This window comes from Bos javanicus, chromosome 3 (assembly GCF_032452875.1).
Source record: "Bos javanicus breed banteng chromosome 3, ARS-OSU_banteng_1.0, whole genome shotgun sequence".
Classification (NCBI taxonomy): Eukaryota; Metazoa; Chordata; class Mammalia; order Artiodactyla; family Bovidae; genus Bos; species Bos javanicus.
In genome coordinates, this window is record NC_083870.1 from 112,470,586 (window position 1) to 112,486,114 (window position 15,529).

General features: G+C 42.3%; 1 protein-coding gene across 4 annotated transcripts in view; it reads left to right on the plus strand.

Moving 5' to 3' along the window:
- Positions 1–15,529, plus strand: part of CSMD2 (CUB and Sushi multiple domains 2) — a 694,802-nt gene that overhangs the window by 612,796 nt on the left and 66,477 nt on the right. For all 4 annotated transcript variants that reach the window (XM_061412621.1, XM_061412618.1, XM_061412619.1 and 1 more), the window contains 3 exons: positions 5,692–5,880; positions 8,280–8,426; positions 11,360–11,548. In XM_061412621.1, coding sequence (XP_061268605.1) covers positions 5,692–5,880; positions 8,280–8,426; positions 11,360–11,548 — 525 coding nt within the window. The remainder of the gene's footprint in view (positions 1–5,691; positions 5,881–8,279; positions 8,427–11,359; positions 11,549–15,529) is intronic.

Consider the following 15,529-nt stretch of genomic DNA (forward strand, 5'->3'; position numbering starts at 1 on the left):
TTTTTATATATATTCTAGATACAAGTCCTTTATCAGATGTGTGATTTTTTTTTAAAAATGTCCCATTTTGTGGGTTGTCTTTTTACTTTCTTGATGGTGTTCTTAGAAGCACATAGGTTTTTAATTTTGATGATGTCCAATTTATGTATTTTTTCTTTTGGTGCTTGTACTTTTTGTGTCATATCTAAGAAGCTATTGCCTAATCCAAGGTCAAGAAGATTTACGTCTATGTTTTCCTCTGAGAGTTTATAGTCTTAGCTCTAACATTTAGGACTTTATCTGTTTTGAGTTCATTTTTATATATAGTGTGAGGTAGGAGTCCAACTTCATGATTTTGTGTATAGATATCTAATTGTCCTGGCGTCACTTGCTGGAAAGACTGTTCTTCCCCCATTGAATTGTCTTGGCACCCTGTCAAAATCAATTGACTATGAATTGGGGTTTTAAGACAATTTTTACTGGAGTATAGTTGATCCACCATGCCAGGCTAGCCCCAGGGACACAGAAAAGTAAATTGAAAGGTTTATTTCCTGATCCTCAGTTCTATTCTCTTGAATCTATCATTATGCAAGTACTCCACCATCTTGATTACTGTAGCTTGGTCATACGTTTTGAAATCAAAAAGTGTGAGTTCTCCAACTTTGTTCTTCGTTTTCAAGATTATTTTGGATATTCTGAGTCTGCTGAATTTCCTGAATTTTAGAATCAACTTGTCAATATCTACAAAGAAATGAACTGAGATTTTTACAGAGACTGAGTTGAATCCATGGGCCAGTCTGGGTCTCACTGCCATCTTAACTATATTATCTTCCAGTCCCTTAATAGAGATCATTTTCCATTCATAACCACTTCATTGTATAACTTTCTTTTATCTTTTGGCTTATTCTTCTCTTTTCTGCCTCAGATAATGCCTTTCCAATGAAGTCCTAGTCTTCTCTGACAAGGATCAGACATTTTTCTGTTATCTTGAAGGCTTGCTATGGCAACATAGAAAATTTGGTGAAATTCAAACCTAAAAAATCTACAGTATAATTATAGAATATCAAGGATAAAGAGAAAGCATTATATTTAAATATATATTTATCTTTTCATGGATAAAAGCTAAATCAGACTCATAGCACTATTGAATCAAAAATAATACCTACCAAAAGATAAAATGCAGCAGGAAATATAATTGTAAACTGAAATTATAAACCCAGCTAAATTATCAGTTAAGAGTGAGAATGAATTAATGAAATCTTCAGATACACAAGGACTAAGTAGTTACTGCCCTACTAAAAGCATAATTAAAGGATACACTTCAGTACATTACTCAATAACAAGCAATCCCCACATCTCAGTGGTTTAACACAACAAAAGTTTATATCTTCTTCAAAAAATTTTCTGAAATCCAAATAACTCTATAGAGCTGCTAACTCCATGATCCAGGCTGCTTGACTCTTGTGCTGCTGTCTGAAAACTAGGCCCGCTCTTCCAACCTCCGTTGCAGCAAAGGAAGACAGAAATGGACATTCGCATAAGGGCTTTTCACTTCCTCAGCCCCAAAGTGACACTCATGGTTCTACTCACATCTCATTGGCCAGAAATAGGCACATGGATGGAAAGTGAAGTTTTTTATATGCTCAGGAAATAAAAGAAAATGTGATATTGGTAAACCCCAGAAATATCTACCACATTTAGCAACTATCTGTTTAATTATTGAGTGGTAGGATTTATCTATATATTCTAAATGCAAGTCCTGAATCAGATGTGTGATTTTCAAAAATTATTTCCCATTTTGTGGATTGTTTTTTCACTTTCTTAATGGGGTTCTTGAAGCACAGAAGTTTTTAATTTTGATGATGTCCAATTTATACATTTTTTTCTTTTGGTGTTCAGCAAGAAAATGAATACAGGTAGAATGATTCGGATATAAAAACTAACAATAAGCTAAGATATCAGTGTTTCTGCACGGACTGCTTGCTGCAGGTCATGCAGTCACAAAGAGTCAGACATGACTGAGCGACTGAACAGCAATAACAAGAAATCAGTAAAATACAGTAGTAGATATGTTTATGTAGACTGTAGAAAATAAAAAATCAGAAGACAACTGGACAAATAAATTACACTGGAGAACTTATTTAGAAGAAAGAAAAAATGAGTTAAGGACCCTTTCTTGCTGAGGAAAATCATAAATATTGATTAACCATGTACATTATTAAAAATATATACATTTAAATACAATGTTTAAACTTATACATAGTTTTCTTAAATTATGTATGCCACAGTATGCATACATTCTAAATCCATAATCGAAAATAATGAGAGTAAAGAAAATTTTATTAATACAATGCTTGCATCTCAGTCATTCAGTCATGTCCAACTTTTTGCAACCCTGTGGGCTATGGCCATCCAGGCTCCTCTGTCCATGGGATTATCCCAGGCAAATACCAGAGTGGGTTGCCATTTCCTCCTCCAGGGAAACTTCCTGACCCAGGTATCGAACCTATGACTCCTGTGGCTCCTGCATTGGTAGGCAGATTCTTTACCACTGAGCCACCTGGGAAGCCCTATGGTTAATCCAATAGGAAACATTAAAGGAGAAATTTTTTAAAAATCATGGTTAACAAAAATTGCAAAAAATAAGATAGCAAAACTAAGTGCAAATATATGTGCAACCATGATAAATACAATTGAATCAAACTGCTAATTAGAGATCAGAGATTTTTAGATTGGTAAAAATTTCAAAGTCTAGTTATAGGCTTTCCATGAACTTAGAATTGAATATCTTCATTTGCCTCTCTAGGGTATCATTCATCCCTGATCTGAAACAAAATATTTAAAAAAAAAATAGATAGCAAGTACTGACCTCTAAAATCTGGTGTAGCAAAACGAATCTTAGACAAAATAGAATTTAAGGCAGAAAGCATTAAAGGGAATAAAGAGGAGTATTTCATGCTGATAACACAATTTATCAAGAATATGTAAGAGTCATAAATGTCTCGGTACCTAACAATAGTATTGAAATATATAAAGGAAAAATTCATAGAATTACAGGGAGAAAGAGACAAATTCACAATTATGGTGGTAGACTTCAACATCTCTGTCAATGACCAAGAATAAGCGATTAACATATTATTTGTATAATACGGTTATATTGATGAATTTTTATTGCAAAACACCATGCAAAAGTTTAGAGGCTTTGAAGAGTAATTATTTATTTGCTACAAAAGTTGCACTTTAAATATAAATACCAGATAGATATGAAATATGAAAGAAGAGAAAAAGATATGTCATAAAAATGCTAAACATAAGAAACATAAAGAAATTTCAAATAATACTGCAAGCAAGAAGTATTACTAAAAATAGAGATATTTCAAAATGACAAATAGGCTAATTTCATTAAAAGAGATATATAAGTATATATGCAGATGATAAAGCAAATTAAAAACACATGAAGGAAAAGCCAAGAGGAATGAATGTAAAAAATAAAGACAAACTGCAGAATAAGAGAAGATATTCAGAGTATGCATATTTTTAAAAAGGCCTTGAATGTAGACTACGTAAGGAACTTTTACAACTGAGTAATAAGACAATCCAATGAAAATATATGCAAGAGACTTGAACAGACACTTTGTAAAAGAAGATAATGAACGGCCAGTAAATATATGAAAAGATGCTCAACATCATTAGTCACAAGGAAAATGCAAATTAAACCATAATGAAATATTACTGTGCACCCACTAGAATAGCTTAAATTTAAGACTAACAGTATGAGGGTTAGAAAAAATGTGGAGCAGTTAGAATTTTCATATGTTGCTGGTTGAGATATAAAATCTTTATGGTCACTTTAGAAAACTGATAGAAGTTTTCTTCTGAAGATAAATGCATCTACCCCATCACCCAGCAATTCTACTCCTAGTTATTTACTGAAGAGAAATGAAAACCCATATCCATAATAAGACTTTTATATTAATTTTGTAATAATCCCAAACTGGAAACAACCCCAATGTTCCTCAGTAGAATCAATAAGCAAATTGTCCCATGATTGCTAGAGAGCAATAAAAACAAAGGAACTGGTGATACATAGATCAGCATCAGTCGACTCCTACAAAAACGACATTTAGCAAAAGAAACCGGACCAAAAAATAATACATATGTGATTCTATTCGCATGAAGCTCTGCTACAAGCAAAACTCCTCTGTGTTTATAGAAATAGCACCACTGATTCCCTGGAGCACTGGGGCAGATCATACTGTTTGCAAAGGGACATGAGAGAACTTTCCGGGGCAATGGAAATAATCTGTATTCTGATTGTGGTAGTGGTTACACAGGTGTATACATCTGCCCAAATGCAAATTGTACCTAAAATCTGTGCATTTTATTGTATGTAAATTATTTCTCTAAGAATCTGAAATTAAAAAGAACTTCATAGGACTTCCCTGGTGGTCCAGTGTCTAAGACTCCACACTCCCAGTGAAGGGGCCCAGGTTCCATCCCTGGTCAGGAAACTGGATCCCACATGCTAGGCTGTTTCCTTCTGTTCCTGGTATAATCATAGTCATCACTGCTACAATTTATGGAGGCTATATGTTTCATGCTTTACATAGATTATTTAGTTTAATACTATAATATATAGTATATATAATATAATCTTAATATATAATGAAATAACACAGTATCATATAATGTATAATATCATATCATATATAATCTTAATATATAATTACATAACATAACATATATATGTGTATATATGACATTTGGTGTAATACAACAGCACTGTAAGGTACAAGTTATCTTTCTGGGTTGGAAATGGAGAAGCATTTGCACAGAAAGGCAGTAATTTGTTCAAGATCACATAGGCAGTAAGTGACAGAGATGGACTCTAAATCCAGGTGTTCAGTTCGGTCGCTCAGTCGTGTCTGACTCTTTGAGACCCCATTGACTGCAGGACGCCAGGCCTCCCTGTCCATCACCAATTCCCGGAGTTTACTCAAACTCATGTCCATTGAGTCGTTGATGCCATCCAGCCATCTCATCCTCTGTCATCCCCTTCTCCTCCCGCCTTCAATCTTTCCCAGCATCAGAGTCTTTTCAAATGAGTCAGCTCTTTGCATCAGGTGGCCAAAGTATTGAAGCGTCAGCTTCACATCAGTCCTTCCAATGAATATTCAGGACTGATTTCCTTCAGGATGGACTGATTGGATCTCCTTGCTGTCTAAGGGACTCTCAAGAGTCTTCTCCAACACTACAGTTCAAAAGCATCAATTATTCAGTGCTCAGCTTTCTTTATAGTCCAACTCTCACATCCATACATGACTATTGGAACAACCATAGCCTTGACTAGACTCAAAATCCCATGTGCTTACCTCCGCCCTGTACTCTGTACAAATCAAATCCAGTTAACTCTTGGGTTTGAGGATGCCTTATTGTTGTCTGAATGTATGTATCATCCCCACATGTGAGTTAACAAGTGACTCCAGCCAACTGGCCAAGCCTGAGTCTCAGCAATGCAGTGGCACTGACACAGAATCAGAGACCAACTCACACCACGAAGCAGTATAATGAGGGGTGTCGGAATTTTGCTTGATGTGCTCAAATGCCGGCTGGCTTTCCAGTGGTTGTCCTCTACCCCAGGGACGAGCCATTGTGTTGGCATTCGTTCCACCTCCATCCCACATACCTGGTATTTCTCTTTCTTTCTCCAAGTGCACTGCCCAACGAATGAGCTTCTGACGGATTCCACAGGTGTGATCCTGAGTCAGAGCTACCCTGGCAGCTATCCCCAGTTCCAGATCTGCTCTTGGCTGGTGAGAGTGGAGCCCGAATATAACATCTCCATCACAGTGGAGTACTTTCTCAGTGAGAAGCAGTATGATGAGTTTGAGATCTTTGATGGTAAGTAAATTAAATCGTTCCCCGCTGCAGACGGTACCGACTGGCTTAAACCCTAGGAATCTATGACACGGCCTCCCAGTTAGGACTTTCCAGATGTTCCATGTAAGGTCTTTCTCTACCACAGAAACTCCAGTACCATAGAAATTGATGAGTTATATGATCCGAACAATGGGGCTGCTGGTATTGCAACCTGGACCTTCTATAACACCCTCCCTTAAATTTAGCCACCACACAAAGCTGGCACCTTGAATGTCAGCCAGTAAATGGGTCATAGTGAAGAGTATGCAGCCTCCAAAACCCAAAGAAGTCTACCAAACACTGTGCTTCTTTCTTGGTGGTAGGAGGGTAAAGGTGCAATAACCTGCTCTTTAATTTGGAGGAAATGTCTCAGCATGCCCTGGGCCATAGGACCCTAAAAAGTTCACCTGATTCTTTACAGGATTTCTCTCTCACCCTCTGGAGTACCTGTGTCTTGCAAAGGCATCTGTACTGCTGGTTCCATCTGGCACATCAGATCCAGTTAATACAATGTCATCCACATAGTAAATCAATAAGCTATGCTGCAGGAAGTCCAGATGGTCCACATATCTTCCTACTACATTATGACAGAGCAGGAGAATTAACATAGCTCTGCGGCAAGACACGGATGTATACTGTTGTTTATTTCATGTAAATGCAAATTGCTTACGAGTCTCCTTTCTGGTGGGTATAGAAAAGAATTCCTTGCTAGATCAGTACCTGCATTCCATATAACCAAGGCGACGATGATCTACTCTAATGAGGCTACTGTGTCTGGCATAGCTACTGCAGTTGAGGCTTCCATGGGGTTAAGTTTTGGAAATAAGACTCCATTTCTTACCAATTCTAGCCATATTTACCCCCGTTGTAACAAAGGAGCCTTGAGAGTCCTTTGGGTTCCAGGTAGCAGCATCGAATTCACATGCTCTGTATACAGAAGTCTTCTAAATATCCAGACATTCCCTTTTCTCCAATATTCAGTTATCTGAATTACTAGTGGTAGGTCTTTTGGGATAAAGACTTGGGGAATCAGCACTGTATACATGGGTGTTGTTTTGCAAGGACCTGTGTCATCAGGACCCAGCCTCTCCTTCAGCCAATGTATTCTGGCTCAAGTCTCCAAATTATTCCAGTGACTGGAACTTTCTATGCCCTTTTGGTTATATATTCATGATCTGCTTCGTTCATATGTTCATTTGTTTTTGGCTCTCCATCTATCTTGCCCTGAGGAACATCACGTTCTGTGATCCATCTCCATTGAGCCTATAGATCAGGCCCTCCTGGTTGCCATCCCAACTTTGCTGCCCATTTTAGTAATCACCCCAGCCTTTCTCCTGACTGCTCAGTGCTTCCACCTGGCCTCTGCATTTAGACTCCTCTCCTTCCCATCATTACTGGGAAGCCCAGCTCTGAGACAGCATCTCCTCCCATCAGTTTCTGCCTACAGAGGATAGCTATTACTCAGGTTGTTGATGATGCCGGTCCTCACCCGCTCCGCAGTGCATTTCTTATTGCTTTAGGAAATGATGTGTCCCCCAGATCCTTCTGAAGGTCACAGTCAGCTGGTGGGTGTTCTGGTCTAATACAGCAGACCCATCCCAGCATGCCATTTCTCTGAGCCATCTGACCCTTTCCTTCAGAGCTGTCACAGCAGTTCTGATGACTTTCCTGTGTGTAATACGGTCCATCACTTTTCCCACGCTCCCAAGCGCTGTCTCAGCAGCATATGAGAACTATCACTCAGGGCTCTTTGCAGGATAATAAATCCTGTGTTTTGCATTATCCAGCTTTGTACTCTGCAGCCCTTGAATCAGCCCTCTTGGAATGCACTTCCAGGCATTTAAGGTGGAAAAAAAAAAGAAGAGGGAGGCCCTTCTGGAAGAGCCCTGGGAAGGAATATTGGGGAGCTGTGTTATTTATGACACTGAGACCTGATGTTTCCTCTAGCTTTATTGCTATATATTCATTCATATTTTTTTTCCTACCTGGCAGGCCCTGAGCTGTTTTTTAATAGGCACAAGTAAGACGGTGAGGTAGAAAAAGTTCCCAGGTTGAAAACCAGCTCTTCCATTAACCAGCATCTTGACCTTGGGCAGGTCCCAGGATAGCAAATAGATGTCATCTCACCTGCCAACCACTCTGCTTTGGCAGGGACTTCTTCGATCCCTGCTTTAGGGTTCAGGAGGAAGATATCCTCGCGCAAGGCCTGTGGATGCGAGAGAGGAGTGGACAGACCAATGATGGTGCTGAGTTTCGGTCTCAAATCTTCACGTCTTCACTTGAGGAGGGGGAAATGGAAGGCGGTTACGTTTAAGGCATCAAGGTTAGTATCTCTGGTAACCGCAATAGTCTGTGATCCCGTGTCCAACATCTTCCCACAGGGCCCTCGGGACAGAGTCCTCTGCTGAAAGCCCTCAGTGGGAATTACTCGGCCCCCCTGGTTGTCACCAGCTCAAGCAACTCCGTCTACCTGCGCTGGTCGTCTGACCATGCCTACAACCGGAAGGGCTTTAAGATTCGGTATTCAGGTGAGTGAAACATAAGGACTCATGGGAAGGGCCACAGCCCCTGAGCCCCTTAAGTTTCTCACCCAAAACAGTAAGCCATGGGCCACATTCTCGACTGCGGTGTAGCTTCTCCACGAGCCTGGAGACCGGCAGCCTTTCTCCTCCACTGAGTCTCTCTCACCTATAGCTGCAGAGTATCCTTGACATCCCACCTCTCCTCTCTCTATACCTCCCCACTTTTAACCTTTCCTTCTTGCTGCTCCTACTGCCAACCTGTGTCTTTTAGATAAGTTTATCATATATGAGCTAATAATGCCTATAGGTGGTCCTGTCCCTAACACTGTTGAAATGTTAATAAAAGTCCCTTAAAACCAGAAAATCCTAAAGATGTGGGTCTCCAACTGGCAGATATTAGACAAGCAGCAAACAGTGGGCTGTATTCCCAGTCCAGGAGCCTCTCTTGTGCTCTGTGAGCCACGTCTCATAGGCAGAGTCAGATTGAGGGCCACGCCAGCTAACTATCTGCCAGGACACAAAACTATCCTTAGAAAGGTAATGAGGCAGAGAAAATCAAGGTTAACTGAACTCCCATCTGGGGATTACTGTCTATCATTGGAAAGAAAACTTGAAAAACTGCCTGCTGCCCATGTTGCAGGGTAGTGGGTCCATTGAGCTGCTGGCCCGTTCTGTGAGCTTGGGAGCAGAAATGAATTACCTAAGACCATAGCCAGTTCCACCAGGGGCTAGTCCTCTCACAGCACTCTTTCCCTGGCTGCATTTGGCCTGGAAGAAACTGAAAGTTGCTCATTCGTGTCCAACTCTTTGTGACCCCATGGACGATAGCCCATCAGGCTCCTCTGTCCATGGGATTCTCCAGGCAAGAATACTGGAGTAGCTTGCCATGCCCTCTTCCTCCAGGGGATCTTCCCCACCCAGGGATCACACCTGGGTCTCCCACATTGCAGGTAGATTCTTTACCATCTGAGCCACCAGGGAAGCTGCATTTGGCCTGTGTTCCAAACAAATTTTGAGCAAATTTTCAAAGAATATTGATTAAGAGGGATGTCAAAACGTAGCCTGAGTTGCCTCTTGTGTCTCAGTCCATCTCTTTGCGCAGGCTGCCCACTTGGAAGACCAGCTCAAACTTAGCTGGTCTAGCTTTGTTGCTATATAAAGCTAGAAATCTTAAGAAACTCTTGAGTAGGGATGGCTCCAGGTGAGGGCCAACCAGGAAAGCTGAAGGGAGCCTGGGAAGAGAAGGAGCTTTACGTTCTCAGAGTCCATTTCCTCTGCAAAGTAGACCCCAATTCCTTTCCCCCCACATACACACGAGAGGGAGGGTGGCTTCACGCCCTTTAGCTAGTTGGGCTGCATCAGCCGCTACTTGAATGATTATTAAACAAGTCACTCAGCCTCTTCAGGTCTCAGTTCTTCTTGGTGGAAAAGAAACCTTAAGCTATTGTCAGGGGGATTCAGGCTGACTTCCTAGCAGCTACTAACACAAAAGAGAAATAAAGCAATTTAGTAGCATTTCACTGTGCCGATTGCTACCCCCTGAACTAGAAGTCATTAAGGAGTTGCCCTTGGCTTGATGTTTTTAAAGATTAATCACATGTTTGTGGGTAATGAGTCACTTATAATACATATGCCACTGCAGAAAGTAAATTAATTACATGGTGAAACAGTGAGTCCTTAATGGAAACACAGGAGACTCTTGTAATTTGCCCATGCCTCTATCACCGTGACTAAGTATATTTTATAACTGAGATTCTTGCTGGGGACTGAGGTAGACCTGTGGATCCCACATAAACAGGACGCAGTCGGCAAAGCAGAAGCAAAGGAGGGCGTCTGCCTCGGAAGGGGAGGTTTGAGAACTTCAGTTTCACCAGCTGAGGGATGTAATCACGTAAGAGGCCAGCAGACACAGGAAGGGTCCTGGCATCTACGTCCTGACTTATCCCGCGCCAGGGATGCTGAAAGCAGATGAACGGGCTTTTTCTTTGTGCTCCTTTGGTCAGCCCTCTTTCCTGGCCTCACAGAACTTCCCCCTGAGGCTCCCTGGCAGAGGTTTGTGTTGCAAGGTCTCTGAGGCTGGGGTCTTTGTCTATTCTCTTCACTGTCGTATTCCCAGCACTTAGAACAGCACCTGACATATAAGAGACACTTGATGTCTGTCTGTTGGATAAATGAATGAAATAAATTGAAATTGTATGTCCAGGGGAAATGAGGACTGTGGGTTTCACGTCCTGGATTGCCACAACTCCCTCTCCCCCTCCAGCCCCCTACACAACAGAAAGCAGGACTTGGACCATTTACGGAGCACAGAGTGCCCTGCACCAGGCTAGGGGCTTTACAGACAAGATCCCATTTAAATTATCCCAAAACCTATGAGGAAGGCATTGCCAGTCCCAACGTTCAGGTGAGGAAAGTGGAGCTAAAAGAGCCTGAGAGATTTGTCTCATGTCACAGACCTGTGGAAAGTTGGGCAGTGGAACTCAAGCGCAGCCCTGACTCCAGAGGCCTCAGCCCTGCAGTCACATCTTTCTGAAACCAAGCACATCAGATTGTTTTCTGTCTCTTTGGGAGCTAGCGGGATTTGAGAGCCTGAACTTAGCTGCACAACCTGTGCTGCCTCCAGACCCAAAGGTGACCCAGGGCTTCATAGAACTGTTTCTTTTTTTCTTTCTTCTCTTGTTGTTCCTTTCCTTCTCCCCCTTTCTTTTCCTTCTCTTCCCTTCTCTTTTCCTTTCTTTTCTTTTCGTGTCTTTGGCTGTCCTAGATTGATTGACTGCTTTTCAGTATCGACTTCCTAACTAGCAGTTGACCTGGCAGTGGTGAAGATGGGAAGGAGGGGGAGAAGCCAGGCGGGGGGTGGAGGGTGGGGGGCTGCATGAAGAAGGACCACCTCTGTCTTCCCGCTGCACACGGTCCCTGACCCTCATCTTGCCATGCAGCTCCCTACTGCAGCCTGCCCAGGGCTCCCCTCCATGGCTTCCTCCTGGGCCAGACCAGCACCCAGCCCGGAGGCTCCATCCACTTTGGCTGCAATGCCGGCTACCGCTTGGTGGGACACAGCATGGCCATTTGTACCCGGCACCCCCAGGGCTACCACCTGTGGAGTGAGGCCATTCCTCTCTGTCAAGGTAAGAAGCTGGTGGGAGAGAGGAGACTGGGTGCTTGGGTCCTACCCACAACTTGGGCTTGTCCCAGGACCAATCACTTCCAAATGTGGGATTACTCATGGATGAGTAATTCATTCTTTCAGCAAACATGTACTGAGGATCCATAATGTCTGAAGCCCTAGAGATATACACATGTGTAAAACAAAGCCTCAGTGTTTTCGGAGCAGAGAAGGAGATGATTGTTGTTGTGCAGTTGATAAGTCCTGTCCTCTTTGTGACCCCATGGACTACAGCATGCCAGGCTTCCCTGTCCTTCATTCTTCCCTGGGGTTTTCTCAGATTCATGTCCAGTGAGTCAGTGATGCTCTCTAACCATCTCATCCTCCGTCGTCCCCTTCTCCTCCCACCTTCAATCTTTCCCAGCATCAGGATCTTTTCCAGTGAGTCGGCTCTTCCCATCAAGTGGCCAGAGTATTGGAGCTTCACCTTCAGCATCCATCCTTCCAATGAATATTCAGGACTGATTTCTTTAAGGAGATAGATATGTAGCACAGAAATGCAAGAAGGAAGGAAGTGCTGTATCAGGAGTGCAAACGGGGTTGGGGGAGCCCAGGGGTAAGAGGGGACCTACCTGCTCCTCGACAGCTAGGGAATTCCCACAAGAGGAGTCACTTGGGCTCATAGGACAAGAGAAGTCAAGAGCCAGGCACTGGCAAGGAAAGCTTTCTAGGCAACAGCAAGAGCATTTGCAAAGCCACAGACAGCAAGAGAGATCACAAAATAGGCCACACAACTGACGGTGTCTGAAGCGGCATGCCAGGTAGCAGAAGACGAGCTGCGGGGGGAGCAGAGTGAACAGTGACCACTGCCTGCGAAATCAGCAGTGATCAAGCGCCTGATGCACACCAGGCAGTTCACATGCATTGCTTTTGGTCATTTGTGGAATTTTTTTTTTCTTAAAGCAATATACATTCATACTAGAGATCTGAAGAAAAAAAACTACAGATAATGCAAAAGAAAAGTATAAAAGACCTATAACCCCATCAATTGAAATCACCACTTTTAACATTTCCTTTGGTCTTTCATATATTATTGATAAAAATGGCATTATTGGTGGACAAAGCTCTCATATTTTGTTAGCATTTATTACATGATTAAATACACTTTGTTATCAATATTTGCAATGATCTGTAGCACTGTAGAAAAACTCACTTGTTCAAGTATCATCCTATTGTTGGTCATTTGAACTTCCATATTTTTTGCTGCTATAAACAGTGCTTCTGCTTAAATCCTTATAATTCTGTCCTTGGGGACATCCATATTTATCTCTTTAAAATAAATTCCCAGAAATGAGATTATTGAATCATACCTATATAAAGTCTACAGCTTTTGACACTCCTTGCTACCCAGAAAGCTTTTCTTCTCTTATAATTCCACTGCAGCATGTTGTCTCTCCTCTCATATTCTCAGCATTGTGTACTGCATTATAAAAAAGAAAGAAAAAAAAATTTACCAGTCACCTTCACGGTCCCATCACTTCATGGCAAATAGATGAGGAAAAGGTGGAAACAGTGACATATTTTATTTTCCTGGGCTCCAGAATCACTGCAGACAGTGATTGCAACTATGAAATTAAAAGATGCTTGCTCCTTGGAAGGAAAGCTATGACAAACATAGATAGCATATGTTTGTCTCTGATTTTTCCCAGAAAGCCGAGACATTACTTTACCAACAAAGATCTGTAGAGCCAAAGCTATGCTTTACCAAAGTACTCATGTGCAGGTATGAAAGTCAGACCATAAATAAGGCTGAGTGCTGAAGAATTGGTGCCTCCAAATTGTGGTGTTGGAGAAGACTCTTGAGAGTCCCTTGGACTGCAAGGAAATCAAACCAGTCAGTCCTGAAGAAAATCAACCCTGAATGTTCATTGGAAGGAGTGATACTGAAGCTGAAGCTCCAATACTTTGGCCACCTGATATGAAGAGCCAACTCATTAGGAAAGACCCTGATACTGGGAAAGATTGAAGGCAAAAGGAGAAGGGGGCAGCAGAGGATGAGATGATGAGATAGCATCACTGACTCAATGGACATGAATCAGAAAACTCCAGGAGATAACGAAGGACAAGGAAGCCTGGCGTGCTGCCGTCCATGGGGTTACAAAGAGTAGGACACGATTTAGTGACTGAACAACAACTTGTTGATGCTAGGAGAATGTTGCTCTTTATTGAGCAAAGGGGAGGTTTCACTGATGCATAGGGCGGATCACTGTGCCCGCTAATGGGGAGGGAGAGAGGAAGCCAAAGGGCTGAGAAAATTTTTAAGTTTTTCTTGTCATAAAATATGAATTTTATTTCACAACTTAAAAGTTGAGAATTGTGTTTTATACGGCAGACTTAGGCTCAGAAGACAGCCTTTCAGATAGCTCTGAGGGACTGTTCTGAAGAGGCAAGGGAGGAGCCAGGATATATATGAGTTTTTGCAATAAAAACCAGGTAGTCAGAACATCAAAAGATTACTGTTAATTAAAGAAAAGCAAGCACCTCAGGTTAATAAGTTTAGCGTTCTTTAATATATGTGCATGCTCGGTTGCATCTGACTCTTTGTGACCCATGGACTGTAGCCTGCCAGACTCCTCTGTCCATGGAATTTTCCAAGCAAGAATACATGAATGGGTTGCCATTTCCTATTCCAGGGTATCTCCCTGACCCCGGGATTGCACCTGCCTCTTGTGTCTCCTGCGTTGGCAGGTGGAGGAAGCCCTTCTATATATGGGAAGATGCAGAAGTCAGGGCTCATTGAAGTCATTCCTTTGATATGCACCTTAGCTATCTAGGGCCAGCATCCTCTTCTTTCCCATCCTGAATCCCCTCAAGGTGCACTGCTGGGGTGGCTGCAGGGGCAGAGGAGTCAGCCTATTTGTCTCCATCATGATTTTCCCCAGAGCCCACCCCTGGGGGTGACTGTAGTGGTGGAGGAGTGGATGACTTGAGGGCTGCAACATCCTGTGTTTCCTGATATATGGCAGGCAGCCATACCTTTGTCTCCAGTTGCCACTCCTTTTTAATGCTTATTTTGTTGATGGTGTTTTTAACTTAAAAGGGCCCTTCCTTGCTCACTTTCAGCTTGCTCTCTTTTCAAAGCACTCTTCTCATTTTATTGTATGTCACCTTGACTTTCTCAATAGCTCTCTAGGGCCAGCATCCTGTTCTTTCCCATCATGGATCCCCTCACGGTGCACTGCTGGGGAGGCTGCAGTGGCTGAGGGGGCGGCCCATTGCTCTCCATCCTGAGCTCCCTCTAGAGCATCTGATCCTGCTAATCAGGGGTTTAAAGACTGTAAGTCTTCTGTTACCTGAGTTAGCTCTCTTTCCTAAAGGAGCCTTTTCTATTATTAATCTTATCTTTGTTTATCTCTTTCATGCTGCTGGTTTTCTTCATACGTATAGTGGTCTTTGCTCATATTTTAAAGGCAAGGTTGATTTTTCCAGACAAAGATGTGGGTTACCTTTGTTATTATTATATACAGCCATCCTTGCCCGCTAGGTCTCTCCCATGAGTAAGAAGTTGAATTGAAAGCCCTAGGTGGGATTTCATGGTGGCTCCAAGGAGCTCTGATTCTTCATGTCTCTGCAGACAGAATTTGGCGAGAGGCAAAGTGATAGATAAGAAGTGACTTATTAGAATAGCACGCTCATGAGGCTTACAAGCAGGCAGGTGAGAGGATGCCATGCCCCAAGAACTTAGTGAGCTACAGTTTTATAATGAAAGGGAAAGTGGGGAGGGGGAGAAGATCACCTTCTTCCTCATTCTTGAGTAGATGTCACGTTTCCATCATCAGCTCTTCCTCCGTGGTGAGCAGGGGAGTTTTTTCGTCCTTATATGTTCAAGCCGGGACTGTCATGGCACAATGGAAAGGAGCAAAAAGGCACTCATCTATACTAAAAATGGTAAATCATCTCAGGCTGTAGTATAATGCCGCCTTTTCTTTATATTTTTGTTTTA